The 23,270-nt window shown below is 41.4% G+C and overlaps 5 protein-coding genes and 1 long non-coding RNA gene across 35 annotated transcripts in view; 3 read left to right on the forward strand and 3 right to left on the reverse strand.

Moving 5' to 3' along the window:
• The window catches only part of LOC119034356 (exocyst complex component 3-like), a 5,739-nt gene extending 3,173 nt beyond the window's left edge, over positions 1-2,566 (reverse strand). For both annotated transcript variants that reach the window (XM_037125307.1, XM_037125308.1), the window contains exons 1-3: positions 1,847-2,566; positions 249-366; positions 11-112 (exon numbers count right to left, since the gene is read on the reverse strand). In XM_037125307.1, the coding sequence (XP_036981202.1) occupies positions 11-112; positions 249-366; positions 1,847-2,331 (705 nt within the window). In that variant the 5' untranslated portion in view covers positions 2,332-2,566. The remainder of the gene's footprint in view (positions 1-10; positions 113-248; positions 367-1,846) is intronic.
• The window catches only part of LOC119034363 (protein FAM216A-like), a 9,474-nt gene extending 1,780 nt beyond the window's left edge, over positions 1-7,694 (forward strand). Inside the window, exons 1-8 of one of the 4 annotated variants that reach the window (XM_037125320.1) lie at positions 2,819-2,867; positions 4,735-4,945; positions 5,031-5,053; positions 6,020-6,156; positions 6,283-6,409; positions 6,696-6,852; positions 6,980-7,062; positions 7,145-7,694. In XM_037125320.1, the coding sequence (XP_036981215.1) occupies positions 4,875-4,945; positions 5,031-5,053; positions 6,020-6,156; positions 6,283-6,409; positions 6,696-6,852; positions 6,980-7,062; positions 7,145-7,278 (732 nt within the window). In that variant the 5' untranslated portion in view covers positions 2,819-2,867; positions 4,735-4,874 and the 3' untranslated portion in view covers positions 7,279-7,694. Of the gene's footprint in view, positions 1-2,818; positions 2,868-2,948; positions 3,262-3,955; positions 3,972-4,734; positions 4,946-5,030; positions 5,054-6,019; positions 6,157-6,282; positions 6,410-6,695; positions 6,853-6,979; positions 7,063-7,144 lie in introns of those variants that run through there. The other 3 variants (XM_037125319.1, XM_037125321.1, XM_037125318.1) reach the window with 3 other exon arrangements.
• Positions 7,695-8,057: 363 nt separating this feature from the next.
• On the reverse strand, positions 8,058-12,946 carry vps29 (VPS29 retromer complex component). Of its 2 annotated transcripts, XM_037125322.1 has the most exons (5): positions 12,815-12,946; positions 11,802-11,813; positions 9,929-10,120; positions 9,212-9,447; positions 8,058-8,590 (listed from the first exon to the last, which is right to left on the reverse strand). In XM_037125322.1, exons 1-5 carry the CDS (start codon positions 12,815-12,817, stop codon positions 8,473-8,475), a joined length of 561 nt encoding a protein of 186 aa, XP_036981217.1. In that variant the 5' UTR covers positions 12,818-12,946; the 3' UTR covers positions 8,058-8,472. The 2 variants fall into 2 exon arrangements, with proteins under 2 accessions (XP_036981217.1, XP_036981218.1); XM_037125323.1 differs by lacking the exon at positions 11,802-11,813.
• Positions 12,947-13,095: 149 nt separating this feature from the next.
• On the forward strand, positions 13,096-19,772 carry eif5 (eukaryotic translation initiation factor 5). Of its 3 annotated transcripts, none has more exons than XM_037125310.1 (12): positions 13,096-13,248; positions 13,897-14,121; positions 15,636-15,915; positions 16,122-16,203; positions 16,422-16,594; positions 16,785-16,896; positions 17,002-17,132; positions 17,790-17,951; positions 18,103-18,264; positions 18,362-18,526; positions 18,653-18,793; positions 19,304-19,772. In XM_037125310.1, the coding sequence occupies exons 3-12, from the start codon at positions 15,844-15,846 to the stop codon at positions 19,400-19,402; spliced, it is 1,299 nt and encodes a 432-aa protein (XP_036981205.1). In that variant the 5' UTR covers positions 13,096-13,248; positions 13,897-14,121; positions 15,636-15,843; the 3' UTR covers positions 19,403-19,772. The 3 variants fall into 3 exon arrangements, with proteins under 3 accessions (XP_036981205.1, XP_036981208.1, XP_036981206.1); XM_037125313.1 differs by having other exon boundaries at positions 13,150-13,253; XM_037125311.1 differs by lacking the exon at positions 13,096-13,248 and adding an exon at positions 13,451-13,592.
• On the reverse strand, positions 19,431-20,915 carry LOC119034367. Its single transcript, XR_005079551.1, has 2 exons — positions 20,425-20,915; positions 19,431-19,858 (listed from the first exon to the last, which is right to left on the reverse strand). It is a non-coding gene; the product is annotated as an uncharacterized LOC119034367 (long non-coding RNA).
• A 1,450-nt stretch (positions 20,916-22,365) lies between these two features.
• Positions 22,366-23,270, forward strand: part of mark3a (MAP/microtubule affinity-regulating kinase 3a) — a 46,176-nt gene continuing 45,271 nt past the window's right edge. For 6 of the 23 annotated variants that reach the window (XR_005079547.1, XR_005079548.1, XM_037125287.1 and 3 more), the window contains exon 1: positions 22,370-23,094. Coding sequence is in view for 21 of the 23 variants with exons in the window: in XM_037125287.1 (XP_036981182.1) it covers positions 23,044-23,094 (51 nt within the window). In the remaining 2 variants the exon portion in view is untranslated. Of the gene's footprint in view, positions 23,095-23,270 lie in introns of all 23 variants that reach the window. The other 17 variants (XM_037125294.1, XM_037125300.1, XM_037125299.1 and 14 more) reach the window with 10 other exon arrangements.

A 23,270-nucleotide genomic window follows, 5' to 3' on the forward strand; every position in this document is an offset into this window, starting at 1 on the left:
CACTAAGTACCTGAATAATGTCCACGTAAAGTCCAATGCAAGACTCCTCACTGTCATCGTCTTGGTTTGTGTGAATCAGCAGGATTTGATCCAGACATTTTCTGACCTCTTTCTGGGGACAAAAATAGATCCATATACTTTGACAGATGCTCTAAACACTTACAATTCTACAGGTATTTTCTTTGATCCCTACTGGGGGAATTTACTGACATATAAGCACCCAAACATTATTAATTTACTATTTCTACCTGCACATTTTCAAGTAGTAGCTTCTCTGCTTTTGCCACCAATTCTGTCGGCAGCGGGAAGTCGCCTTTTTTTATGGGAGCATTTTCTTGATGGTCAGGATGAACGAGCAGATCCTGACTGGGAGAGAACCAACATCACAACCGAGCAGGAGTCAGTTTCACCTCTGAACCTAATGTTATACTATTCAGTAATAATAAAAGAGATATTCAGAATACAAGACGTACATTGTTAACATGTCAGTTCATACAGTTGTGGAACACAGTAACCCAGTTCCAATCATATACTAGTGCAGCTGGTATTGTCAGTCTCTGTCTGTCTGTCTGTGGAAAGATTTAGTAAATATGATATGTACTGCAGCTGTGCAATATTCAGTCAGGATTCTGTGTTGATGAGTTCAAAATGAGTGTGGAGTATGAAGATGGGTGTGGTCCAACCTTTGATCACTGAGAACTAGTGTACAAATGTAGTAATAATACTGAAACATGAAGGTGTTGATGGATGGTGCAGCTGGTATGATCTCATCACAAGATGGCCGCTAATTGAGTTTCAGAGTTGCTGGTGGGCGGAGTTAGGGTGACCCTTAGCAAAAAGTGGTATACTTGAAGTTCATTTTATTAAGTATGCTTGAGTATAAGTATAGCAAGTATACTATGGACCCTAACCCTCTTAGGACTAAATTGGAACATTTTTAGTTTACAAAAGTATACTTTTAAATACTTAATAAAGTCATTTTTAGTTTGCAGAAGTACACTTTCATGTATACAAAAAGTACACTTATCTATAGTCTACAAGTGTACTACATATATACTTCTAGTCCACATTTTAGTTTATTAACATGTAAGTTGATGGCAGGGCAATACCTCAAAGCAAGTGTGTGTAGTGAAAATATTTGAATTCTGCAAAATTAAAAGTGCAAGTCAATGCAAGTCACTTCTGTACTTGGATCAGGACATACTAATCATTAGTGCTTGTAATTTGACAAGTTCTTGCCAGACATTCACCGTTTATTACCAGACATTACAAGAGCTTAACAGACAGGAAGTCTCCCTAAAGTACAAGTATAAGCTTTAGTATTAATGTATAAGTGGAAGTCTAAGTATTAATGTACTTAGTCTTAGACTATTCTTTATACTTTTCGGTATAAGCCAGGTATATTTCACTATACTTTTCTTAAGTATATAAAATACAGTATATAAAAAGTATACTTCAAGTATACTGCCTCAGTTTTAGTGTAAAATAAGTAGTACACTTGTATAAACTACTTTTTGCTAAGGGTAGGGTGGGCATTAATCATAAATACAAAAGAGCAATATAACGGCCTAGAAAACGTACATTGCCAACATTATTTCTGGAAATTGGTGTGAAATGATATAAAACTTCTTATCTACCTTCTGGTAAGAAAATGAATATTCCCAAAAATACCAGATTATTCACACGTTATAAGAACATTTGATTTTGTCACTTGTTGAAGCAAAACAGTGCTGTTAAGTCAGTTACTCCAATCTCTCTCTGTTGATTGGTATGTATGTGAACATGCACAGCTAAAATAGAGAATAAGGAAAGGAAAGCATGTAAAATGCAGAGATGTCTTACATACCTCAGATAAGGATGCAAGACCCAGTTCATCAACTCAAACATTTTCTGGCTGGACTGGACTTTCTTGAATAGATCACAGATATGATCAAGTGTCTGATGATGGTAACAATCAATCAGAGATCCAGTCAAACCCATTTTCTCCAACCTGGGACTCAACCTCATGAGCTCACTGCGCACAGTGTCCTGCACATTGACCAGGTGCTGCTGAAGGTTCTGGTCCAGATCCGACGGCGGCTTTGGGAGGTGCTGGGACACTGATGCTTGTATGAGGCGAACATCTCTCAGCTTCTGCTGAGCTGAGTCGGTCTCAGGCCCCTCAGAGGGGTTGACATCAGGGGTCACACCCAGAAGTTCAGCCAGATCCTGCTGTGGGATCTCCTTCTCACTCAGCTGTTCCACCTTGGAGGTGCAGGTGTTGGGATCTGAGGGGTTGTTGTACCCGTTAGCTGCCTGGTTGTGTCCTGTAAAAGAGCCAGTTTCAACCATTTAGTTTTAAGTACTGGACATGTAACTGTAGAATGCAAAGAAAATATACACATATGTCACAGTTTCTGCTGATTTAATCCTCATGTGAGAGTTAAACCAGATACGAAATACATGTTTGAGTTGCTGTTGTCTACTTCTGTCATGACTCCTGTTTGTGTTGTCCTTTGTTTCTGGTTTTTGGGTTTTGGGTTTTGATTCATGTCCTTTTTTTCTATGTCTTGTTGTGTTCTGTGTTTTGTTTTTCCATGTCTTGTGTCATGTTTTGATTTTTTCCATGCCCTCATGTGTCCTTTAAGTTCTCCTGTGTTCTCCCCTCTGGCTCCCTCTGTCTGTTGTCTTGTTCCCTCCTGGTCTGTTCCTCTGTGCTCCTCCCCCTCATTATCACACCTGGCTTGCTTCCTCCTCTCTCTCTCCTCACCTGTTCCTCGTCATGTCATCAGTGTCTGTGTATTTAGTCTCTGTGTTCCCCTCACTCCTTGTCCGGTCATTGTTTTCTGTTTTCTGTTTGCTCTTGTTCCATGCTCTTGTTCTGTTTGGTAGGTTTTGGATTTATTTTGCATTTTTTCCATGTTTGAGTTGAACTTTGATTTCTTTCTTTGTGCTTTGTCCTGCCCTTTAAGTTGTTACTTTACCTGGCTGATTCGGTTCTTACTTTGCTTTTTGTCCTGTTTTGTCTGCCTTGGTTTTTTTGCATTTCAGCTTTTGCTTTATTAAAGCTCGCCTTTTGTTCCTCTTTATCTTTGCCTCCTGTGCATAACTGCTTTTGGGTCCACCTTCCCCTTCCATAGTTTTCCCCTTTAAACCCCCACCTGACAACTTCAAGCAGTTGTGATGACAGAAGTGACAGAAACATGTTTATAGCCATGCTGTCATTCACCCCGCACCAAAAAAAATTCAGATGAAATTCATTTGCTTGGCACCTGGCTGAAAGTAAGTAGCTATTTTGCAAAAGATAACTCAGAATTAAAGATGCTATTTTTTCTGTTGTGACAAAGGTGTGCTTATTCTCTGGTTAGGTTCAAGCACAGAAACCACCTGGCTAACATTAACAACAACAAGTGTTTTAACTTTAGGTAGGAAGCTACCCTGTTTGAGTCACTGTACGTCCTGAGGTCTTGTTCTATTGTTGCCACTAACACAGCTGGAAGGTATCTGACGGTCTACGAACAACCACATAAATCAAATATCACTACATTTTTGATCTTAAGAATGCACAACGGTCCCTCTGACTAAAATGAAAGTGTCGTATGGCTGCTCTCATTTATCTCATGATCTCACTTACAATGCAATGAAATCTTGGTAGCTGGCATCTATGTGGATGTGTCTTGACACGCACCACACACCCAAACACTGTTGTTGAATGAGTACACCTTCTAACCACTCATGGGAAAGACATTCCTCAGTGGCAGAGGCCCCCAGCAGGTCACTGCACCCCAACACACCACAGAAACTGCTCAGAGACGGATCGAGTAATGTGACTAAAGTAGACAGACTTCAGTGTTTTGAGTTGGTGTCCAGATTTTTCTCAGATCTCAATCTGATGAAGCATCAGTGGAGCTGTTTTGGCAGCACAAGGGGGATCTGCACGATATTAGATATGTGGTTAAATGCTGTGGCTGATCGGTGAAGATACCTGACCTGTAAGTCAGTCTCACAAGCTGCTGGTACGACTGTAGACTCCTATTTTAGTCATATTTTTAATTTACTTGCTCTTGATTTCAATACATATTCATAGACAGACAGTATGCATAATAAAACATTCTTAGCTTTTGTGTTTTGACTGAGCTCAGAGTTTTGACAAGAAGTCTTTCAGAGAAGAACTCCAGACGTTTGTCACTGTACACAAATATAATAACAATAGTCTAAATAACAAAAGTATGTAAACTATGCAAAGTGCACTCATAAGGCTCTCACCACCTTGTTGGTCCTTTTTCTTTGTACTTCTCCTTCTGAAAACATTCATCTTCGGTTTGTGTTGGACTGTTCCTTCTCTGAACCGGCCGGTCGGTGAGGACGTTTATAAAGCTTGATGTATGAGGAGATCAGCAGCGTGCTTTCTTTTCATGTCTGTCACTGCATCACGCCCACGGAGTGACGTTGTTGTATCATGTTGCGAAAAGCCAAAATCATTATGGGTGGTACAACGACATTTCTTTGACTGCCACGTTTGACAGCTGGTCCAATCTTAATGTTCAGCTCCATGCATTTGTTTTGTTTTGTTTTGTTTTGCTGAATCTTTATCTTGACAGAAATTCAGCATCACAAAACTCATGTGGGTTGATTCTGTCTCTGAGTTCAACTCCCTCGACTGTAAGTCTTAAGTTTCACAGGATCACAGTTTAGAGGTTTGATGCAACAGAATTTAAACAAGTTTATCCTTGTTGGTGCTTTCTCTTGTTTCAGTAAATGAGCTGGAGCTTCATGTGAGAGGACACACCCACTGGTCCTCAGTGAGATCACACCCGTTTACTTTAATTACCTGGACCGACCTCAGTGTGGACGGATGTGTCTGAGAGGAAACCTGCCTGAGTCGTGTTCCTAACATGAAAAAACAAGTGACATTTGCAGAGAGTCAGACAATCCACTGGCTCCATCAGGACGAGGCTCTGCCGAGGTAAAGTTCTCCTCCAATATTAACCCTAATTATATTTTTCACCTGTGAGTTTGTGTAAACTGTTATGTTTTTCTTTATGTTGCAGACGCAACAAGAAGTCCAAAGATGGTGAGTTTAAGACAGTTTTCATTCAAAATAAATAGGTCAGCTGCAAACAGAAATAAGAGGGAACATAAATAATATCTCAGCTTTTTATTCAGCATATTAAATCCACTGTATTCCGTCTATTTCTCTGTCTCTCCTCGGTTCAGATTTCAGACATGCATGCATTATCTCCTCGTTAAATAAACAAAACATGTCTAGTATCCTGTCTGCTTTGAAACGTGAGTACCAGGTTTTGTATCGGGGACGCAGCACAGTGAGGATATCAGTGGAAAAGAATCTGACACCTGAACCCGACCCGGGTCACGCCTGACGGGTCACAGGAAGAAAGCTCCCTCGTGCTGTTTTCTAATTAGAAGCTCTTTGGTTTGACTCTTTAACTAACCCACAGACACGTCTTCAGTTGTCGCTCACGTGTGCCAGATTACACTTGACAACTTGAAATAGAATTACTTGATACAGCTACGTTTTTTTGCACACTCTGGAATTCTCTCAATTGAATTTCAGTTTCAGCGAAACATCAACTTTTCAACCTTGACCGAGCGTAACAAGTCTTGTGATATATCAGCTTCTTCTTAGATTTTCCAGTGTCAGGTTTGTTGATGTGCAAATAAAAATAGGTGTAAAAACAAGTGGATGGAAACGTGTTCAGACAAATGTCATGGTGGAATTTGCAAACAGACAACACAACAGCCGATTTTAACCAGAAAATAATCGTACTAAAAGAGAATCAGTTCTTTCATGGATGTGACTTGTTCCTACAAGTCTGACAGATGTCCGATTGGATCAGGATGTGGGAAATGTTGAGACAGGCCCCCTTCAGATGTTGTTGTTCTTAGTCTGCATGGTGCATTCTAGGTGGTGTCCACATGAATACCAGGACTCAAGGGTTTCCTAGCAGCACACTGAATCTTAGAACACTGCCAACTGGCCACTGAGGCACAAATCTGCTATTGTCTATCTGTCTAACAGCCTTAAACGACGCCAACATGAACTCCAACAGTGGTTTGGAAACCAGCAGACCAGCAGCTGTGAGATCTGAACCAGAACTCCAACACGTGACGATGATAACAATCCCCAAAACCATGACGGGAGCCCCATTCCTCAAGGTAGAACCTCTGATCTGCTTTTCTTTCTAATGAAACGTTACTCGAATATGAAACAACAGCATGAGAGAAAGCAGCTGTGTCAGTGTGTGAGAGTAAAGTGAAACCTGACCTCCGTCTGTCCTGCAGCACTCAGCTCTGACGCCGGCTCAGAAGGAGTTTCTGTACTCCATCGCAGCTTCTTCCAGCACCACGCACGTCCGAAACCTCATCACACAACACTACATGAACGTGCTGCACAGGTGTATCCGCACAGGTGAGCAAAACATTGGTCCCTAAAAGTGTTTTCACCTGCGTGCGTATGTTGTAGTTGGTTTGTTGGTTTGTCAGAAGGATTAAACAAAAACGACTCAACAGATTTCCACAAAACTTGGACTGATGACGGGTCTCAGCCCAGAATAGACCCAGTTTACTTTTGGCGCAGATCCAGATAAAGGGACAATCCAGGAATGTTGTCTCACTTCCTGTGACATTGAAGGAAATGGTGCCAAGTTTTAACATGTATTTGGTTTTGGTTCTGTTTGGTGGCCGCAACCCTGAAGGAGACGACACTGTCGGGACTTCCTTACCAGAGACTAATGAGGGGGAGAGACATCGATCTGAGGTTTCTTCTCAGGGGAAGCACAAGGAGAAGATAAACACCAGTGCAAAGAATCCTGGGAAATCATTTCTTCCCAAAATCCCCAACAGGAGAACCAGGTGGGACTCAGAGTTTAACAGATATTTAGGAGAAGGAGAACATGTTTAAATTTAGTTTTCTGACATCTCTCCTTGGAAAGAAAGATGACACAGAACTTTAAACCAACTATAATGATCCACTTTGCAGGATTTCTAACACATCAGCAACCAAACAAAGATCGATGAAGAAACCCACAACATCACCAGCAGTGAGAAGGAAAAGTCCAAGAAGTGAGTACTTATTACATCTAGAATAAGTATTATTGCAGCAGTCATGTCATGTTGAGTTTAATATTTGTGTTTCTGTTTCCAGGAGTGAGGATCAGACTGTTGGAGGAGGAGGAGGAGGAGGAGGAGGAGGAGGAAGGACTGACTGTCTCTCTGAGTGACTGCCTGAGCTCGCTCTCTGTGGGAGAGTGGGATGACGACATCCTCTCAGATTTATGACATTTCAAACTCTCATTTTTATGAAACCTGAGAACAACATCGAGTGGATTTTCCTTCCCCTCTCTCCTCACCTTCACAGCTGCAGGTCAGACTTACAAACCTGTCGTCATCTGTGAAATTGGGGATCTAAATAAAGAAGTCCTCTCTGTTCACACTTCACCATGTGTTGTAAACTTTAGTGCCCTCCAGTGGCAGCAAGTGGAGAGTTTGTTCATTTCATTTCAAAGAAATCACGTGTTCAGTTGTTATACCAGAGGAAAAGCATGAGCTCAACTTCTGAAAGGTTTTCTTCAGTCATTGACCTTTAAACAAATGTTATCTCCCGACATGAAATATAAATGATGTTTCAAACACTTCTTTACAATGCCAGGAATGTAATTGTTGAGTAATATAAATAAATTTAGTCACATTCGGGACGATGGCCACCAACAAACTTTCTTACACACATACACACACACTTACACTCATTCCACATTTTTTACATTTATTTGTTATTTGTTCAAATGATTTGTTTTGTCCGCAAGATATTCAGTTTACTGTCAGAGGAGGAAAGAAACCACAAAATATTCACATTTAAGAAGCTGGAATTAGAATTTAGACCTTTTTTTTCTTTTAAAATGACTCAAACTGAGTAATTGATAACCACAATAGTTGTAAACACTTAATTGCTGCAGCTCTATTTCTGATTCACCAACGCTGATGCTGAGCTGGGAGAGAAATTAATGGTTTACATCATCAAATAATCCTGTTTCTGTTGCTATTTAAGACAAAACAACTGCTGGAGTGAAATTAGATCTTTATTGTGGGGAAGAAATGAATGAAAAAAGGCCGACTACATGAAGCTACAGGCCTGGTGGTTACATGTTCAGGACATGACGAGGGCTAAAATAACAAAAACCAAAAAAAAAAAAAAAAAGAAGGAAAATGGCACCAAATATTTCTTCTGATAACAAATACATGTGACATTATTGCGTTCTCTACAGAAACCCAGTGACAGCTCGGATACAAGCAAATGCTGATGACATATAAACAATATAATACATAGGTCTTTTTTAGAGTTAAGTTACTGAACAGTTTATTACAGCATCAACATTGTGGTGACTGCAGGGGAGCGGCTGCTGCTGCCCCCTGGTGGAAAGGAATGAAATGAGACACTGAGCCATGTTAACCCAACTCTTCGTCCTCCTCCTCCTCTTAAGATTTCTTGTACTCGATTCTCTCCACCTTGACGTCGTCGCCGATCAGCTGATAAACGTACGTCACCACCGTAGACGCCTGGATGTCCATTAATACAAAAGAGGGGATGATGTTGCTGTAAGGAGAGAAGACAGATGTGTTTTAGTTCGAGGGTTTTACTTCCTTCGCCCTCCTGACTGCACGTGGTGACGATCAGTCTAGTTCTACTGTTACACCTGGAGATCATCACCTGCTGTGAACATCTCAATGTAGAGAAATCCACATTACAGAAATATCTCTTTACAGTAAATCCATATATGTGCTGCTGAATTTGCTGAGTTGTTTTTAATGCCGTCAGCAGCATTAGAGAAATATCAGCTACATCCGCCGTGCTGATGTAACAGAAACAGATATCTGACTCGGCACATGAATCAAAAGTACCAGCATGGATGGAAGTTTCTGTGGCACTTTGGGGAAACGCTCCCTTCACAGGAGGAAGTTATTTTAAACAAGGGCTGCAGCAAACAATTATTCTCATAGTTGATTAATCTGTTGAATATTTTCTCAATTGATTGCTGAGTAATTTTAAGAAAATTGAGAAAATGTTAAACCTCAAACAACTAGTAAACCCAGGAAACAGTGAAGAGGCTGGAATCAGCATTGAACAGCAATCTGACATCACAGCTCAGTTTGGATCTGGACTACAGACGACATTGATGAATTCTTAACTAAAGGCCTGTCTAGGTTTCATCAGTACCTTTCCAGTGCGGTGTAGGCTCCTGTGGCTGAGCCGGGGTTGATGTAGAACTTGTTCTCGTTCTCGAATGCCTCGAACTTGTGCGTGTGCCCGGAGATGAGGATGTCGACATCCAGCTGTCTCTGGAGCAGCGCCAGGCTGGCCATGTCGCCCCAGGGGATCACCTGGTGGCCGTGGATGAGGCCGATCTTAAACTGGCCCACTGTGACCACCTTCTGCTCCGGGTAGTTCAGGTTCTGAGGGGGAACGTAAGAAAAGCGTTGTGTTGCACTGTTACATGTGCAGGTTGAAGGAAGCACATCAAGCAGTGACATGAGCTGTGATAATCATATCAGAAGGATGTTCGTTCCTGTGGCTGTTACTAAAAATTGAGAACCGGGCAGGTAAAACTCAATTTGCAAGAAGGGAGCAATTACAGTTTCACTACACTGCAATTAGTCTTCAGAAGCAACCAGACAGCCATTTCCTTCTTCCTTGCAATTAAATATTCAGCCACATAAATTATGCGCTTAATTCAAAGCCTCTTATTAGAAACCCTGTGGACTTTGACGAACAATGTCGTGTCCCAACACACTGTAAAATAAGTACTGAGCAAGAAGCTAAAAAGCTCAGTTTTGCACCCACACTGACTAAATATCCCTTACTCTGATTTAAGGCTTCTCTTTTTCTAAATGTGTTTAGCAAGGCTCTAGATTCTTTCATCGAACACGCGCAGACCTCGTCGAAGTCTCCTCGGACTATGTGGACGTCTCCAGCGAGAGTCTTCAGGTAGTCATAGCTCTCCTTGGTGCAGAGGTTGCCCGTGCAGAGGATGTGCTGGATCTTCCCCGGGACCAACAGCTTCTTGAACTTGGCTGGCAGAGTGTTGCACCGGTGGGGGATGTGCAGGTCACCTAACACCAGGACCAACTGATGGCATCGCACACACACACAGACAGAAACAAGTCAGTCCGACTTCAGTGAGCATTGAGAGAGTTAGACTGTGTGGCGTCACTTCTGATCAGTGAAAAGGGAAGCGGAGACTCACTGCAGGAGTCCATCAGAGCACCTGTTCTCCTCAGTTAGTTTTCATTAGAGGTGTCACGATTTCAATTCTAAATGGAACCAGAGGAAACTCAAACAGCATCTCAGCTGTCGGGTTTATTTTCTTTTTTAGATATCCTTTATTGATTTGTTTGAGAAAGAGGATTTACTCCTCTGAACTGAACTTTGCACGCAGGGCTGCACGATATTAGAAAAAAACAATATGTATAAAAACAGAAATTCTCGCCAGACAACTTGATTAGCTCTATTTGGAAGGAATTAATTTTTCAGTCAAATTAAGACTCGAAAGTCTTACAATGGAATAGTTGCATTGCTGAAAAAAAAAGTTGAAATTGATCAAACCACTGAGTTGGAGAATCGTGACACCGTTAGATGTTAATGTTAAATTGTCTTGTATCTTGTTTAAAACCAGAGAAACACCGTCAAGTTTTATATTATTGCCCCCGAACAACAACCTCCTCCACATTAATCCAGTACAGTGAATAAACAGGCATCTTTCATAAAGCTCCAACTTGTAAATAAGCAATGTTTGTGAGTAACAAGCTGAGTTTATCAAGCGTCTGAATTCAAACTGAGTGAATGTTACTCCTTCTAATCCAAACAGCCCACGGTGGAAAAATATTAATTGGATCAGCTCAGATGATTTCAGACACTCAACAAACGGATTTAGGACATAAGAGCGAGATAAATATGTTTTCACACTACACAGTAAATCAATAACAATCAAACACCAACAAAAATGAAGGTTCATACAAAACCCAGAAGTATCTTTTGAAACTTCTCCAGACAGCAGAGAGATGGTGTAAATGTTAATTGTTGTGGCTTTACGTTACGACCAACATTTCACGGTTCTTTCCTGCAGCCTGCATCAGTTCAGCTGATAAAACACAAACTGTGACTGATAAATAAAAGTTAATTGTGTGAAGTTATAGGAATATTTGTGTCACTTCATACACATGCACTGTAAAAACATTGATCTGTTTTCAGTTAGTTGAGAGTGACTCAATGTCCTCCCTAAGAGTCCAGGTAGCGCTCCAATCTTTATACATTTATTGTTACTGCATCAAAATGATCATTCGTGAAATAAAAGGCAGAAAACTTGGTCAGAATCTGATTTCCTCACCAAAGAATTGCTTAACTTTTGGCCAATGGGGACAACTCATCACGTCTTAAGTGAAAAGCCTCCTGTCACAATGCCTTCCTATTTAGAAATGGTGAGTCACGAGCACAGATTCTCAAAAAAGGGATTACTTTACATTTTGAAACGCCCTAGGAATGTGATCTTAAAACCTGCCTGAGTCATTGTAGATCTATAAACTTGTCCTAGACTATTTTGGGGAGATCAAGAATAATTTCTGTTTTAGGACAACAGCAGAGAGCTTCATAGCCTGTCGGGCACCAGATCCCTGAATTAGCTGCAGCGAGTTGCTCTGAAACGCAGAGACAGCAGACCTCCACGCAGCTGCGTAATCCCAATCTCATGTTAGTGTGGCAGGCAGAAGAACGAGCAGAAAACAGGGATCCAACTCAGAGCGAGGGCACTTACCCGGTGACCAGCCTGGTAGATTGGAGAGGAGCAGAGTGGGTGAGATAGGGAGAAAGGTGTGCATGGAGAGAACGGCACGAGGCATGATCAAAGAAAACAAAAAGACAAGAAAGAGGTGGGACAAGAAGGGAAAACTGAAATTAGAAATTAAAAAGTGAATGGATTAAGTAGACAGATATTAATCATTCAAAAACAAAAAGAAAAGTTAAATGACAATGGGGTTTAATTGGTTGTTAATGACTGATGGTTAATGATAATAATGAAGCAAATACAAGATTTGTGTGAGCAAAATCATGTGGTGAAGCAAATAAAAGTGCTGACTGGAGTTTAGCTATAATCAACCAACTACAAAGAGTTAAAGTACAACTAAACCAGCTGTTTTTGCACATATCTTGCTCCAGACTTCTGCACTACATATGCAAATTTTGAGTAAGAAAGACAGAGAGAATGGATGAATACATTAGTGAATATCACTGTAGCTGTAGACCTGATGTAGAGTTTAGTCTAATGTGTTGGCTGACATCAGATAGCATTTGAAGTTACAGCTGGGGTTAATAACTGAGTGATAAACATCATTAACGCTACACAGGAAGGGTGTCACAGATAAAGTAGCTGTTAGCCTGTTAGCCCAGCTAGCTAGCTGGTTAGCAGTTTACAAAAGTACAAAAAAATGTGGTGATATCAATGAAACAGACAACAAGAATGGCAAGTGAACAAACATGAGAAACCAAAAGACCACCTTGCAAATGAAAAGAGTGACTTAAGGGGTTCATGCAGCTTGTTGAGTTGAATTTTAGGGGACTAAACTGTTCAGCTGTCATGTGATCGTTGCTCCATCTCGGAATGAAGCTTCACTACAAACCCTGAAATTGAGACCGTGGCGACGCGCTGAAACCAAGATGTCGCTCCCTTTACGTCGACAACTAGTCAAAGACAACATCATGCAAGCACAGTGTTCGACACTTGGCCTGTAAATGTGTTAAATTGTGCCCTTTTCGCCATTTCATACTCACCATCTTCTATTTTGCTGTTGCTGCTAGTCAAGTTGAGGAAGCGCCTACGCACGCACGGCGTCACGACGTCAGCCAATGAGAAGAGAGACTATCAGCGTAAGCGTCGAGCTAGATATAATACTTCCGTTTGTCCTTTCAAAATAAGAAAGCGAAACTTAATTAGCTTTGAAAAATGGTGGAAAACTCAATTAACAGCCACGATCTGTTCTGAAAAATGAGTTACGCGTAAAAGAGTCGTGTAAAGGAGCTACATTAAACTCTACAATTCTACTATCTTAAAGGGGTTATTTACCACACAACCAAGTACGACTGAAGCAGTCGTTTAATTTCAAATCATGCTTCAGCCGGAAGTTGCTAGCTTAGCCGCATATGTTAGCTTGACGTTCGTCACTAAAAGCGACGTGAGTAGCAGTATTTCGCAGAACATTCGAGAGGTAAGGTGCGAAATATTTTCATCACATTTCCCTCGACTCATTCTGACGTGGCTTTCACATCCACGGTCGTTATTCCACATAGAAAATTCAGCTAGCTACCCAGCGGCAGGAATACGACCTATTCATGTCATCTTCACCCCAACAGCGTCGACAGCGCTTTGGCTAGTAACTGCGTTAGCTGCGGGACGTCAGTTGGCTTCGCTGTAGCATCTGGGCTCCGACTATTTCCTGGACCATTAGCGTGATGAGTGACTATTTATATGACGGAGATGACTGACGGCGACCCTGTATTTAGATGTAGAATTAGCTCTTATCGATTTGCGGATGACAACACTTTAATGAACGTATGTTTCTGATATTTTTCACAATTGTAGGAATTTGGTGATGAAACACGTGTAATGTTAACTTTAGCTTCAGTTAGCTGGCGACCGTTATCTGCTCACTTGGTTACATAACGTTAATTATTCGTCACAACGCGTTGTTGGGTGATCGTGGCTTTGTTTGTTAGCTCTTACAGCCATTTAGATCATACGTGACAGTATTGCCACCCACCCAGTGAGCGGTAACTGCTGTCACACCTGATGATGCTAACGTTAGCGTTTTAGTCCTCAGTTTGTATGAATAACAATACCCTCCCTCTCCCTAAAGGTCCCCAAACCCCGAGGACGTTCCAGATAAGCCACCTTTCTGTCTCTGAACCTGACACCTGCACTGTTTGGACGCTTTAGGGTGTTTAACTGTGCATCTTTGAGAGGAAAAAATCATTAAGGACCCTGCTGCAATCGATACAACACCAGCACCAGCTATCGACCACCGTTCACTGCGGCTCTTGGACGATCAGCGTTGTGTTTATGTCTTTGTTTTGCGAAAACGGTAAGATTTGGGAGCGACTTCTGATCCATTTGAACTGTTTAGCGATCATGTGTGACACGTAGATTTGTTTTACCTAAGCTACGAAGGCTGTAGTCAGCGGTATTGGGCAATATTACGTGTTTTCTGTGCATCTGAATCAAAATGGCGTCTCCCAGTCGCCTCACTCGTGTGCAGTGGCTGTATGACGCACTCTGCACCAAGCAGCCAGCTAAGCTAGCTAGCCTCCTTCTGAAATAGACTTGACCTCTGCCCTTCTGATACACTTCAGCTCAGGACACAGTCAAACCACCTGTGAGTCATTTCATGTCGAATCACAGGGACACGGCCGAGAAAATAGCTGCTACCGACTGGCTGGTGGGTATTAAAGCCGTCAGCAGGGGGAGAGTTATTTGGCAGCTGCTAGGCCTCCTGTTTTTGACCTCATAACAAGAGAAGGCCTTATGTGACTAAAGCCAGAGGCCCTCATGTAAAACAAAAGGCTTTGACAAAAACATTTTTGTATGTATATGGCTACAAAAGCATCCAGTTTAGTGGCTGGGTTTTATTTTTCTGCTGCAGGTTTAATCTGTAATGCCTGCTCTCTGTCTGATCGCATGGATATTTGATGGATTTGATTTTGTCGGCAGTATTTTCTGAGCGTAGAGGCTTTAACGCAATCTTTTTATGTTCATAATCTGTCTGGTAATGCAGGTTTTCATGTGTAAACATTTTTGTAGAAGGGGCGACAATGTGGGAGTCTCTGGACTTTCTACTGCTGATTATTGTTCACCACAGCAGTTATTTTTATTATTTCGTGTGAACTGTAGATAATCAAGAGTTCGAGACTACTTTAAGTTCAAAAATATATATTTATAATCATTTTCAATATGATGAATCTAGTCTATAAGCTGTCAGACAACATTAAAAACATCTTCCAGAGACATAATTGAGGCCTTCAAATTGCATATTGTGTCACACCAACAGTCTGAAACCCCAATTATTAAGTTTACTCACATACAACACATAGACAGCTGAAATATGGTACATTTGTACCAGAATAGAAGCACAAACCAGTGACAAAGTGTCAAAAGATAAATCATCAAAATGTGATAAAAATATAAAAATTTCTCCCTGAGATCCGGTACAGACTTAAATTGTTGCAACACAACTGCGTGGCAAAAAAGAAAAATTCAAGGTTGTTTTTCTGTCCACAGTAAAGAAAATACTTTTATATAATTGACTATTTCATACATAAATTGTTAAACGTTGACAATGCCTGATAAAAATAAATGAGCTGAGTAGTAGAGCAGCCCTTCTCTGGGGTGTTGACAACTGAGATAACTGCATATCTGTCGGGCACAGGGAAACTGCAACTTGGCATTCAGTGCACAGTATGCAATTCAAAAATTGGCGACCTAAACATTTAGTTAAGGTATTCACAATTCTGTCAACTTGTCTGGAACTCATATGAAGTGACGGTTCAATAATTTTCTTTATTAAATATTGATTGATCTTTTGTCCCTCTCCTCTTTCAGAGCTGTTGCGCAGCCGTCGGAACCTGTGTGGTGGAAATCTAGCCTTCAAGCAAGGAGCTTGCGGCCACAGCGGCACAGCGTTTTTCATGTCAGAGACCGAGCACGCTTGCAGTCGTTTATGTCATCCCCTCTTTTCCAGACAGAAGATCCCGAAAAATCCCCAACCAAGATCCTTTTATCTTACTGATAGTGCTAACATCCAGCCAAAATGTCTGTCAACGTCAACCGCAGCGTGTCAGACCAGTTCTACCGCTACAAGATGCCCCGTCTGATTGCCAAGGTAACGGCGTGATGTGCCCGCGTCTTAAAGATTGTACATTTTCAATTTTTCATAAATGTTGTGGAGGGAACAGCTTCATCATATTGATGCAAACCAACATCGCCTGAGATGGCATTTATGTAGACTTTCCTCCTGTAGTAACAACATTATGTTTTGGGTGTTGATGGTCTGTGTTCTGTGCGTTCGTCTGTCTTCATCTCATCCAGGTTGAAGGCAAAGGGAATGGAATCAAGACGGTCATTGTCAACATGGTTGATGTTGCAAAGGCACTGAACAGGCCTCCAACATGTAAGTAACACAGCATCATCATCTGAGAAGGAAGACAACTCTTTAAACTCAGCGATGATGTAGAAAGGAAAATGCAACTCCAGGAATTAACAAAATGCAATCTTTAATGTTTAAAGATAGTTGCATTCTTTAAAATCAATACTACTGCTGTTTCAGAATGAGCTGAGCAGGAGGAGTCAATTCTTTGATTTCGACGTGTTCTCTGATCTTCTCCGCAGACCCGACCAAGTTTTTTGGTTGTGAACTCGGTGCTCAGACCCAGTTTGATACCAAAAACGACCGTTACATCGTCAACGGATCCCACGAGGCGAACAAGTTGCAGGACATGCTTGATGGGTTCATCAGAAAATTTGTGCTGTGTCCCGAGTGTGACAACCCTGAAACTGATCTGGTAAGTCATCAGCAGCCTTTGTCACACAGCTCCAGGGAAGCTTAACAAGCCAGTATGATAACTGACAAGTCTCTTTAGGTGACAAGCACTTGTTTACTTAACTGTATTGTAAAGCACATATCTCTTTGTTTATAAGACGAGACTGAATTTGCCTTCGGGTCCAACAAGATCATGTTTGTCTTTCTTCCAGCATGTCAATCCCAAGAAACAAACCATCGGCAATTCCTGTAAGGCCTGTGGATACCGCGGCATGCTAGACACCAGACACAAACTCTGCACGTTCATTCTCAAAAACCCACCAGGTGAGATTTTTAGACCAGCAGAAATAAAGGTTCAGCTCCCTCTGGATAGAAAAGGAACTCATGCAGATTTCACTCTTTTTAACCATTTTTCTTCTCCAATAACAGAGAGCACCGATAGTGGATCCGCATCTGTAAAGAAGGAGAAGGAGAAGAAGAACCGCAAGAAGGACAAGGAGAACGGCTCTGGCAGCGGAGAGGCTGGAAACCAAGACAACTTCGATGCTCCTCAGGCAGTGGTGAGTTTCCCCCGTCAAACAGTCGAGGATCACTCAGCTCTGTCTGCTGTGTGAGCAGATGTGGAGTTTCACACAACCTGATAATAAGTGAGGTACATGCTGTTATTTGCTCACTGCTGGAACTTTAAGAAACGTCAAACTCTCTTTTGTTTGCCCAGTTCAACATCCGTGTGAGCAGCTGACTGTGAACTCGCTGCGAAAACAAAGATCAGCAACGTCAAAAATCAGTTGTTATCACACAGTCCAAAGCTTCTTCTGATTCTTTAGTCTATGGTGATCAGCCTTCATCAACCAAAAGCTGGTTGTACTCTTTAAGGCTTGTAGTCCAAGATGATGCAGCAAATTTCCACCTGTGGACTCTTCAAAAACAAACCTGTGCAGTAGCATTACATGATCACGCTTGAGCTCGTGGGTCCAGAGGTCATTTAGAGTTTGCTTTTGCCCAAACCTTTGTAAATAACAGTACGATACAATATCATTTATTGTCTCTGTGGGTACATTTTGTGATGTTGTGCCTGTAAAGCTTCTTATAAAGGAGCAGCACAGACTGCAGCAGTCGACAGTCACAGTTGTGTTCACTGTATGCAGTAAATCCTTTCATCACCGCCACCCTTTCATTTTGTCTGACCTCACTGTGTTAATGTGTCTGTTGGGCAGGACGGAGATGACGACGATGAGGACTGGGCAGAGGAGACTACAGAGGAGGCGCAGAGGCGGCGAATGGAGGAGATCAGCGACCACGCCAAGAACCTCACGCTCAGTGAAGACCTGGAGAAACCCCTGGAAGAGAGGGTCAACCTCTTCTACAACTTTGTGAAAGTATGACTCAATTCTTAGTGAGATTTTATTCCCAATATTGCTTGCTCTGTGTCTTCTAGTATTGATATTGACGGACAGTGACAAGTTTGAATAATCTCAGGGTTCTTAAAGACAGAAGTGTGAGGAGAATAAAATCAATTTCTTCTTCCAGCATAAGAAAGAGAGTGGAACCATCGACGGAGCTGATAAGGAGATCTTGGCGGAGGCGGAGCGTCTGGATGTGAAGGCCATGGGCCCCCTCATCCTCAGCGAGCTGCTCTTCAACGAGAACATCCGCGACCAGATCAAGAAGTACAAACGCCACTTCCTGCGGGTGAGTTGAACGATGCGTCACTGTAGCTCTCATCATGCTCATAACCGTCTCCTGCACCTTTTTTATATCATCTCATGACTGTTTTTCTGATGTTTAGTTCTGCCACAACAACAAGAAGGCCCAGAAGTATCTGTTGGGAGGTTTTGAGTGCGTCGTGAAGCTGCATCAGGTCCAGCTGCTGTCTCGCGTTCCCATCATCCTCAAAGACCTGTACGATGCGGACCTGCTGGAGGAGGACGTCATATTTGCCTGGGCGGAGAAGGTGTGTGTGTGTGTGTGTGTGTGTGTGTGTGTGGATATGCATCACCTCCACTTCTGTGTGGAAGAAACTTGATCATCTGTATTTAATCGGAGCTTTAACGAACCAGTCTTTGTTTTCGTCCACCAGGTTTCCAAGAAGTACGTCTCTAAGGAACTTGCCAAAGAGATCCACGCCAAGGCTGCTCCTTTTGTCAAATGGCTGAAGGAGGCAGAGGAGGAGAGCGAAGGCAGCGAAGAAGAGGAGGAGGAGGAAGACGAGAACGTTGAGGTAACGGAGACGGTCCACTTTTCATTAAACCTCATCAGAACACTCCCATGTTAATTTAATCTTGTTTACGTCAAAATGTCGCATCATGACACAAAACTTTGATGCAAAGGAGATGCAGATCTTTACTCTTTTTAAGTTGAAGGTTCTTTGAGTGCAACTTTGAAAACTTTCCTTCATACATCTGCATCCGAATATAAAAAGAACACTTGAAGTCGTACACAGCTTGACTTATTCTTCTCCCTTCAGGCGAAGTTGCGCCGCAGCTGCTTGTGTTTTTAAATATTTGATAACTTAGTTCTCATTGTTAAATAGCATCAAGTGTTTTTATTTGAGAAACATTCTTGAAAATCGTAGTTTTGTCTGGTGTCGGAACATAAAACCTGGACATTAAATCCCTCCAGCCTTTTGGTGGAAACACTGACATCAGTTAAAGTGTTCGCAGCCCTCTGGGCAGCGAGGCCGACGTGAAGCTGGTCGTCTTTGTTCACCACTTCTGTTGTCTGTCCTCAGGTGGTGTACTCGTCCTCTGCCCGCGAGCTCAAAATGGAGACTGTGAAACCAGACACGCCTGAAAAAGAAGAGGACGACATTGACATTGATGCGATCTGAGAGACTTGGTTAATGATGACGATGATGATGATGATGATGCTTCTCTTGTGTTGTGGCTTTGACTCACGATGCCCCCGTACCACCTAAATGGCTGGCCTTTCCCCTCCTTTACTTACCCGCCCTCACCCCTCCACCCAACCCCCTCAGCCCTCCTCTGCTTCGTGGCATGACTTAACATAGCGCTTTACTTGCTGCACATTAACTCTGTAATTTTTTTGAGATGAAATGAAGTCGCTTTGGGGATTTTAATCATGGGTGTCTGGGGATCATTTTGACTGCACATTTGTTGTTTTTTTTCTTTTGTTTTTTTTTCTTTTGGTCCCTGTATTTTTCCAGTCAATAAAGAATGAATGTTTTGCTATCCACCACACTCGATCGTTTGTTTCATGATCACCGTTATCTCTCACATGTGATGAACGACCCTGCAGTCGGTGCTTCAGTCGTGCTCAGGAACATCTGCAGATTAACAGGTACAGAAAGTTACAGATGTGATAAATAGAAGAGCAGTTGATGCAATATATAAGGAAGCAGGGTGAGGATAATTAAAACACTCAAAATGAAATAAAAGTTGTGTTTTCAATTCTGAAAAAACATTTTTAAAAGATGTTTTACAGACACGGCCTGCCTGATCTCTCCCTGCAGCTCATTCCAGATACATGGGATTAGATGAAATTGATACCTGATCAGATCATTAGAAATAATTTAGCTTCCACCATCTCCAATGTAAACATTTGCTGGTTTTCTTTGAAACTGAACGTTTTGGGTTTTAGGCTGTTAAATATATAAATTACAGACCTGTTATTGCACTCAGAACCTGTTGGGGGCGCCAAATCACACAAAATGCCAATTTTCACATAATGTTGCTTTAATGTAGAAGCAGGATTTTTACTGTTGGCTGGTTGAGGTGGAGCTTGTTTTGAACAGGACAACAGTTTAGCATTATTTTCATCATGGACTGATCTGCTATTAATCAATTGTTTGTGAAAAAAATATATATTTCAGAAAATATTGAGAAATGACACCTTCACATTGTTTATAGCAGCACAAACATCAGCATTATCAAAAATTTAGTCAAAATATTAAAGGAAAAGCAGCAAAAATCATCTGTGAAGCTGGAGCGAAAATTAAAATCATTTCTGTCAATTGACTAATTGGTTAATGAACTTATAATTAAAGATGTACATACATTTATACAGATAAACAAATACATGAGCAGTTCATATGTTGTGTATGTTAACATCTTAATTTGAAAAATACAAAATTTGCAACTTTAAGTTCAATAGAAAGAATGAAAAGAGTTTTTCTCTTGATCTTATTTGTTTTATTTCTCTTTGATCTTTGAATTTGTGAACGTTTAAAACAATACAGACTGTTTTCCTCCTGACGCCGGAGAGGTTCCCACAGAGACGTTTCCTCCCGGCTGATGACGGTCCGCTCGGTACTTTCTGGTCCAATGGGACGGAGGTCAGCCGGTTTCCTCACTTCCTCCACCCGTTCAGCTGGACTCACTGACGCTGCCTTCAGGGGCTGTCGGAAATGCCAAGAATAACCTCCAAACGCAACAAACTTCATGTCTTATGTTATAAACATCACAAAATCGCACATTTGATTTATTCATTTTACCATGACATGACATATTCTGTATTTTTTACCCAGTAGAACTGATATGTATATAAATATATATAAATCAATTTTAATACGCCGATTTTAACATGTACATTTCATCATTGTCAAATATACTTTTGTCTCCATTTCTATTGGGACTGTGAAATGAGTCAGATTCCTTGTACACACAATTTGACAATAAAACTTATTCAACAATGTGTGTTTCAAAATAGATCAAGTCCTCCTCGTGTCATAATCATAACTGGAAGTGAAATATCCTGTCATATTATTCATGTAATTGGTGTTTTAGTGGCTGCCAGTCAACATGAAGCCTACAGGCTGTAAATAATGGCAATAAATCTCTACTTTGTACTATTTTAAAATTGATTACCGATTGGCAGAAAGGTGTTTCACCTTCTGTAGATGAATATTACAGTCTGTGTTAATAATGTTTCTTATTGTGAAGAGCGATCCATGGAGTCGATTTATATCCTCACAGAGTCTGATTAGAGCTGCAACACTAAAATTGTGAGCATGCTGGCCAGAAAATTAATCTGCAGCTGTTTGGACAAATGAGTCAATTAGCCAAAATATTCTACATCTTTATTTTATTCACATGTAGACACACGTAGCGTATCTCATATTAAAGCTGCCAGATGAATAGTAGAGTGAAAGTATGATATTTGCTTCTAAAATGTACTGTTGGAAATACTCGTGAAGTACAAGTGTGTGTACTAGTACAGTACTCGAGTAAATAACTATTATCCTATCGTTTTTCTGTTTTGGTGGATTGGTTCATTAATTGAACTAAAATATCAAAGTATTAGATCAAGTATCTCAAATTAAAGCTGTCGTACCATTTCGATGAATGCAGTGGGGTAAAAAGTATATGTTTTAACTCTAAAATTCACTGTAGTTGAAGTACAAATACTCAAGTGACTCGAATTTGTACTCGAGTAAATGTATTTAGTTGAATTCCACCACTGTTCTATGGGGTGACTCTTCATAATGGGCATAATGACACTTCTGTAAACAAACAGAAGGCAGCATATCATCAGAGTAACCGCTCACTGCTGCTAACTAGAACTGCCACTAGCCGATTAGCTCAGTTAGCTGTGCAGTTAGAGCTCAAGTGGAGCATTGGACTTACAAACTCCAGTAGATATCTCAACAACTCAAAACTGCTGCTTTTATTGAGAATTTTAACACATTTATGAAAGCTTTCCAACTGAAATTCCTTACATCTGGGCCTTTGAAACATATTTTAACAGTCACTGAAGAAAATTAGAACCTCTATAGAATATATTTTGATAACGAAACAAGTTGGTTTGTTGAACTGCTGATGATAAACCTCTGATGTCGGAGCCTGGGAGGTGTCCGTGAACGCAGCCTAATCCAGCCCAGCCGCTGAGTAGCCATTTTGGTCCCACCTAAAACAGACAGACCAGCTTCACTTTGGGCCGTCGGAGATGGAAGAAACCGAGTCGACGGCGAGTATTTCAGCCACCCAAAACGTTTGAATCCCTCCGAGAAACATCGACAGGTGACACTCGACGCCATGGCTTGTTTCTAAACAGAGTTGGTCAGTGGGGGGAAAAAAAAGCCCGGGGCGATTTTTTTTTTTTTTTTTTTTTTGGAAGTGGCGACCGACAGCGCCTTAACCTCAGTTTAGTTAGCTTCACTGACTCCAACCAAAACGGACAGACGGACCCTGATTTCCTTCGCCGGTCGAGTTTGAACGCAGGCCATGTAAATAGTGAACACGGGATTATTGTGCTCATTAGTGAGTGGGGTGGTTTTTTTTGTTTTTTGTTTTTTTGTCTTCCCTTCAGTCCTTTAACAGTTCAGGTGCTCGGCTCTAACACGTCCGGTCTGGTTTTTTGAAAATTGTCACGATCCATGCTGAGACTGTTTCCCCCGGAGAGAGCTGCAAAGCAAAGCAATCATTTTATTTTTCGGTTGTCGGACTGAAGGAGGCTTTGGTGGATTTTTGGAGCTCGGACGGCGACTGGTGGAAGAAGACGGACGATTAAAAGATGTCAACAAAAACTCCTTTACCGACGGTCAACGAGAAGGTGACGGAGAGTGTAAGTATAAAAAGGGTTGTTTGTTGGCATTTGTTAGCTAGCTGCACTTTGGCTCTCTGCGGTGAAATATCGGGAGATTTCTTCCAGACGGAGGTGGATGTGTAACAGAAAATTGTGGCTTATTAAAGGCGCTTTGTTGCAGTATTAAACTGGATGATCGCTGATTGTTTCACACG

This window comes from Acanthopagrus latus, chromosome 16 (assembly GCF_904848185.1).
Source record: "Acanthopagrus latus isolate v.2019 chromosome 16, fAcaLat1.1, whole genome shotgun sequence".
In the NCBI taxonomy this organism is placed as follows: domain Eukaryota; kingdom Metazoa; phylum Chordata; class Actinopteri; order Spariformes; family Sparidae; genus Acanthopagrus; species Acanthopagrus latus.

What these genes read in the sequence shown, in the direction of transcription:
- vps29 (XM_037125322.1), bottom strand. An exon ending in TCCGAGGAGACTTCGACGAG is followed by an intron (nt 9,448 to 9,928) that starts GTCTGCGCGTGT and finishes GTTCCCCCTCAG; the next exon opens with AACCTGAACTACCCGGAGCA. An exon ending in GCCTACACCGCACTGGAAAG is followed by an intron (nt 8,591 to 9,211) that starts GTACTGATGAAA and finishes CTCTCCTTACAG; the next exon opens with CAACATCATCCCCTCTTTTG.
- eif5 (XM_037125310.1), top strand. Translation starts at nt 15,844, where the DNA reads ATGTCTGTCAACGTCAACCGCAGCGTGTCAGACCAGTTCTACCGCTAC. An exon ending in ACAACCCTGAAACTGATCTG is followed by an intron (nt 16,595 to 16,784) that starts GTAAGTCATCAG and finishes TCTTTCTTCCAG; the next exon opens with CATGTCAATCCCAAGAAACA. An exon ending in ACAAACGCCACTTCCTGCGG is followed by an intron (nt 18,265 to 18,361) that starts GTGAGTTGAACG and finishes TCTGATGTTTAG; the next exon opens with TTCTGCCACAACAACAAGAA.